General features: G+C 54.4%; 1 protein-coding gene across 1 annotated transcript in view; it reads left to right on the top strand.

Annotated features, from left to right (window-relative positions):
* Positions 1–194: 194 nt before the first annotated feature.
* The window catches only part of GCAT (glycine C-acetyltransferase), a 7337-nt gene continuing 1459 nt past the window's right edge, over positions 195–6072 (top strand). The window contains exons 1-5 of the mRNA XM_006166238.2: positions 195–393; positions 1638–1768; positions 4113–4214; positions 4986–5132; positions 5594–5748. Of these exons, the coding sequence (XP_006166300.1) occupies positions 198–393; positions 1638–1768; positions 4113–4214; positions 4986–5132; positions 5594–5748 (731 nt within the window). The 5' untranslated portion in view covers positions 195–197. The remainder of the gene's footprint in view (positions 394–1637; positions 1769–4112; positions 4215–4985; positions 5133–5593; positions 5749–6072) is intronic.

The raw sequence follows: 6072 nt of genomic DNA on the forward strand, positions 1-6072 counted from the left end.
GCTCTGTGGGGGACCCAAGAGATGGGTGGGAGGTAAGCAGAGAGTGGGCATGGAGCGAGGGCTGGGCCCTGCCTCGAATTCCTCCGCCCCTTCCCCTGCCCCCACACGGATCTCCGCAGTCCTAAACTTACAAATCAATCCACTTTCCTCCCTGGCTGAGCCTGCCAGGCCCCGCCCACCCACCTCTGGTGGGTGTGATGTGGGCAGGTAGGGTCTGGCGCGCCGCGTTCTCAGGGGCCACGCGTGGTCGCCGCGCGCAGTCCGCGCTGGCCCAGCTGCGCGACATCCTGGAAGGAGAGCTGGAAGGGATCCGCCAAGCCGGCACCTGGAAAAGTGAGCGGATCATCAGGTCCCGGCAGGGGCCGCACATCCACGTGGACGGCGTCTCTGGAGGTAACTCTCCCTCCCGGGAGTTGTTGTTCATGGGAGGGTGTTCGGAGGCCGGGTTGGGAGGCATCTGCACGCGTGGCCGCTGATTCCGGTCCCATCTCTCGGGCAGACTTTGTGGCTTCTAACCTGATTAAACCCGTTTGGACCGACGGAGGTGATTTGCCCTTGGGCACCTTGGCTAGGAGAGCAGGTTGGGTCAGGGCCCAGCCCAAAAGAGAACGTGAGAAAAAGAAAAAGACACCCAGCTGGCGCTCACAGTGCCGCCTTGGGGAAGGGTGTTGGGAAGGCTGCAGCAAGAAAACCCGCATTTCTTGAGCGGTTGCTTTGTGAAGGCCCTTACTAATTGCTGCATGTGGACTCCTGCTAACTTGGGAACATTAGGACCAATCGCATTTTACAGAGGATGAAGCTGACAGACATTAAGGGCTTGCCTTAAAGCCCCTAGCCAGGCAGAGCTGGACTCACAGAGCTGGAAGGCTGACCAACTGCCAGAGACCAGCTTTCTGGTTAAGTCACACCAGCGAGCGGTTCTGGGCTGCTGCAGAGACACAGTGGATTGGCTCCTGCGGTCTCCTCCATTTCATTCTGGCCACTGGTCACAGCCCAAGGCAGGTGCCTGTTACCAACAGGGCTTCACGAAATAGGCATGGAATTCTTGGTGTTGCTGTACCCACTTGTAAAATAGAGGTCCCAGCAAACCTCTGCCTTCCCCAGGGGAAGCTTGGAACAGGTCGAAAAATGGGAAATTAGGAGACCCAAGTCCTTGTACTGCTTTTGCCTCCTCCAGGTTTGTGAACCTTCCCTTCCCCTGGCCTCAGTCCCCCCCCCTCAGCTGTGTCCACTTTGGGCTTTATAGTTCCGGGCCTGGGATCTCAGAGGAATGCCCTCTGGGAATGCCATTACCAGCCACGAAGTCAAGTGTGGGATTTGGGCACTGCAGCCTTCTGCTTTTACCCTAGAGGGAGCTCGGGGTGGTCTTCAAGGACAGAAGCCTGGGAGGAGGGGCTGGATTCTTCCCTAGGTACTAGGTACATTGTGATTCGAAGCCAGAGTTTCAACTTCCCACCCTTCAGGGTAGCGCAGTGAGAGGTGTCTCCTGGGGCCCTGGCTCCCCATCCTGACCTCTGTCCTAGAGTGGACTATGCTGTGTGGTTGTTGCCTTCTCCAGGGTGAACCCAGGGCTCAGCATAGTCGTCTTTCCGGGCCCTGCTTCAGCCCCCGTGTCCATGTCCTCTCCTCCACCTCAGGAATCCTTAACTTCTGTGCCAACAACTACTTGGGCCTGAGCAGCCATCCCGAGGTGATCCAGGCAGGTCTTCAGGCTCTGGAGGAGTTTGGAGCTGGCCTCAGCTCTGTCCGCTTCATCTGTGGGACCCAGGTAAACACTGGGTGTTGGGGAGAGACACTATCCCCAGCTTTCTGCACCGACAGTCAGCAGGGCTGGATGACCTGGCTCAGCTCTTCCAGGGCTCTGGGCCTTCTGTCAGCTCCCAGAGCTGTGCAATAGGAAGGCGGGGTGAGGGCCTCCTTTGCTGAGAAGCCGCAGGCCAGAAAGTTTACGCATCTCGGCACCCATTTCTCCACCTGCAGGACCGAGTTCCTCACACCTGTCCCTCTACAGGAAGAAGAAGGCAGGCCTTGAGATGGTTCTGGAGCATTTCTCCCTGAGCTTGGCTTCCAATGCTGCCATGTATTGGCTCTGTTAAGACAAGAGTCTTAACCTCTCTGTGCTTGAATCCCTTCATTGATACAGTGGGGGTAATGACACTTGATAGGATCATTGCGAGTTAAAGACTTAATACCTGTAAAAATACTTAGAACATGGAACAGCTGGTGGCATAGTAGTTAAGGCAGCTGGACCCCACAAGGCCCACTATGCAGTTCGTGTCCCAGACCCAGTAGCTTGAAAAGAACACTGGGCATGTGCAAGTGCATGCCCAAAATCCCGAGAGGAGAATGGAAGAGCAAGGATTGTGGTGTGGCCATCCCCCTTTGGGGTGCTTTTGCTTTCTCACTTTTCTCTCTCCACCTCTCTCCAGTGAGCACAGCACCCTAAAGGAAATGAAAAGTAAGTAAGTAAGGGCCAGCAGGTGGTGTGGTGGTTAAGGTTCTGGACTCCCATGTGGTCGACCACAATTCAAGTCCCAGACCTGGTGGCTTGCTTTCTCACTCTCTCTCTCTCTCTCTCTCTGTCTTTCTTTGGTAAGTGTATATACCCTATAGCAAATTAAAATAATAATAATAAACAAAATTAAATAATTCTTTAAAAATAAATAAATACATGGGACTAGCATACGTCATAGTGGTTATGTTGTTGGACTCCCATATGCTCAACTGTGGTTCGAGTCCCAGACCCAGTGGCTTGAAACTCAGGCCAGGTGTGTGTGCACGCGTGTGTGTGCATGTGTTTGTGTGTATGTGCCCAAAATCCTGAGAGGAAAATGGAAGAGAGAGGATTGCCACATGGCCATCCCTCTAGAGGGATAATTTCTTCCTTTCTGACTGTCTGTCTCTGCCTCTCTGGCAAGTGTAGGCACTCTATAGCAAAAATCTTAAAAAACAAAAACAAACAAACAAAAAACCGTAAGGCTGGCAGTTAGTGTTAAGGGTGGTTAAGGGTGCTGGACTCCCACATGGCCAACCACCATTTGTGTCCCGGACTTGGCAGCTTGCTTTCTCTCTTTTCCTTCTCTCTCTCTCTCTGTCCCTGTCTGATAAAATTAAAATAAGTAAATAAATAAAGTTAAATAAAAAATAAATTATGCTGGGTACATATGTGTGTGTTTCCAAAATCCCAAGAGGAGAATAGAGGAGAAGGGATTGTGGTGTGGCCATCCTCCCCAGGGTGGATTCCTCGCTTCCCCTCTCTCCAGTGAGCACACGTGCCCTGTGGCAAAAAAACTAAAAAAAATTACAAGTGTTAACTCATTAATCTTCATAACAACCCCAAATGGTAGGTGCTTTTTAAAAAATTTTTGCTATAGGGCACATGCACTTGCTGGAGACAGGGGCAAGGAGAGTGACAGAGAGGGAAAGTGAGAAATCACCTCCAGGGGGGATAGCCACACCACAATCCCTTCTCATTCTCCTCTAAGGATTTTGGGCGCGCATGTACATGAGCCCAGTGGTAGGTGCTAGTCTCATTTCTGTTATTGAGATGGGGATGCTGAGGCACGCAGCCTGCTGTGCTGTTTGAGCCCCGGTAGTCTGGCTCGAGGGCTCATACCCTCGTCTTCTTGTGGTGTCCTCTCATGTAGGTGATGGTGAGATGAACGTGAGAGGCAGGACTCCTGAGCTCATCCAGACACTGGCAGAAACTTGCCCCCAGACAGAGCGGCTCTCAAGTCTAAGATTAGAGGCCCCAAGGAACTCACTTATGTCATCCACTTTGCCGTTAGATAACCCAGAAAGGCACTCGGTCTGATATTAGGAAGGTACATTTTCCTTCCCCATCAGCACCTGTAATTCTGCCATTAGCCCTTCCTTATGAAATGAAAATCCACCGCAGGGGAAACTGAGCACGTCGCTAAGTTCTCACTGGGAATCAGCAGCCAGAATCCCGTTGGCTCAGGGGTAACACGTGTGGTGCAGAAAGATGGGGAGGGCTGAGACTGCAGGCCTTCTGGGTCGGGCCCGTGTGTGGCCCTCTGAGCCTCTGTCTGCAGGCCTGTCCGGCATGGCCACACAGGCATTAACGACTGTCTCTCGCTTACCTTCTTTAGAGCATCCACAAGAATCTAGAAGCCAAGATAGCCTGCTTCCACCAGCGGGAGGATGCCATCCTGTACCCCAGCTGTTTCGATGCCAACACTGGCCTCTTTGAGGTGTTTGAGGCTGGGGGGTGGGAGTCGGTGGGCCTGCTGGACTGTGCGAGCTAGGGATGGGCAGTCAGGAGGACCTGGCAGGATGCCAGTGTCATGCCTTGAGGTGCCAGTGCCATTTCTTATGGTGGTCAAGGTTGCACCAAAAAGATGCTCTCAGAAGAATCCTGGGGCTTGCAAGGAGTCCAGCTTCCAGAGTGTTTGGGAAGTGACCTGCATCAACTAAAAGACTAGGGGGGGGGGACTGGTAGGTGACATGGTGGTTAAGAGAGCTGGACTCTCACATGGCCAACCACAGTTCAAGTCCCAGACCTGGCGGCTTGCTTTCTCTCTCTCTTTCTCTCTCTCTCTGGTCAAACTAAAATAAATAAATAAATAAGTTAAATAAGATAATTCTTTAAAAAAAAAAAGACTACGGGTGGCAGGGGTCTAATATTCACTCATCATGTTTTCATCTGCTCCCAGCAGAGCAGGCCCCTGGTCCAGCCCAGTCCTGGGGACTCAGAGAGAGGCAGGGAGCACCTTGCCTCCCTGCCCAGAGGAGTGCCCTGGCTGGCAGTTAAGTTTTGACTCAGAGGGGCTGGCAGGTGGTATGGTGGTTAAGGATGCTGGACTCCCACATGACCGACTGTGGTTCAAGTCCCTCTCTGGTCAAATGAAAATAAATAAAGTTAAATAAAATAATTCTTTAAAAACTGTTTTGACTCAGAGGTAGTCATGGGGGAGCGCGAATCCCAAAGTGGTGGGCGACGGCTCTGCCCTGACTCCCTCCAGGCCCTGCTGACCCCTGAGGACGCAGTCCTGTCAGACGAGCTGAACCACGCCTCCATCATCGATGGCATCCGTCTGTGCAAGGCCCACAAGTTCCGCTACCGCCACCTGGACATGGCTGACCTAGAGGCCAAGCTGCAGGAGGCCCAGGTGGGGCGGTGTCCTGGGGCACTGTCTGGGCTTCCCCTCTGCTCCCCCATCCCACAGCAGAGGAAGTGAGGATTGGAGAAGCGAATTCCTCCTCATTGACACACAGCCTGAAGGTCTGAAACAGCTGAAACTTGAACCCAGATCCCTTAGACCCAAAGCCTGTTCCATTGCACTGTGGTGCCTTGAGGTTTAGCACGCACCTTCCCCATGGCAGGCCCCGGTTAGGCATAAGGGTGGAGTGGGTGAGTGGGTGAGAGCTCACCCAGCCTGCTCTCCAGAACCTTACACAGGAGGGTGAGACCTGAGCCCCTTCTCACCTTCCAGGCTGTGTGGAAGGGGGGGAAGACTCAGAGGAGCCAGGTGGTAGAAGTGCCGGCGTGCCCACTCCTGAGCTCTCAGAGCCTGGGTGGCTTGACCCAACTTGTGACACTGCTCGCCACGAGCTCGCGTCTTCCCTGCAGAAGCATCGGCTGCGCCTGGTGGCCACGGATGGGGCCTTCTCCATGGACGGCGACGTCGCACCTCTGCAGGAGATCTGCCGTCTCGCCTCCCGATATGGCGCCCTGGTCTTTGTGGACGAGTGCCATGCCACTGGCTTCCTGGGGCCCACCGGCCGGTGGGTGCACAGATCTCCTGAGCGTGGGGTGGAGCTTCCGAGGGTGGGTGGGGCGCCGAGAGGCCAGGGATGGCAGTGGCAGGGTTCTCTTGCGGGGGGCGGATGAGCTGCTGGGTGTGATGGACCAGGTCACCATCATCAACTCCACGCTGGGGAAGGCACTGGGCGGAGCATCAGGTGCCTACAGGGTGGTGTCCTTGGGGTCCCTGGAGGGGTCTCTGGCAAGGTGGGGAGGGCTGGGGTCGGCTCTGGCTCCTAACTCCTGACCAGCCCCTCCCACCACCACTGCCTCTGCCCTTGTTCCTAGGGGGCTACACGGTGGGG

This window comes from Tupaia chinensis, unplaced genomic scaffold (assembly GCF_000334495.1).
Source record: "Tupaia chinensis unplaced genomic scaffold, TupChi_1.0 Scaffold144197_2, whole genome shotgun sequence".
Taxonomy (NCBI): domain Eukaryota; kingdom Metazoa; phylum Chordata; class Mammalia; order Scandentia; family Tupaiidae; genus Tupaia; species Tupaia belangeri.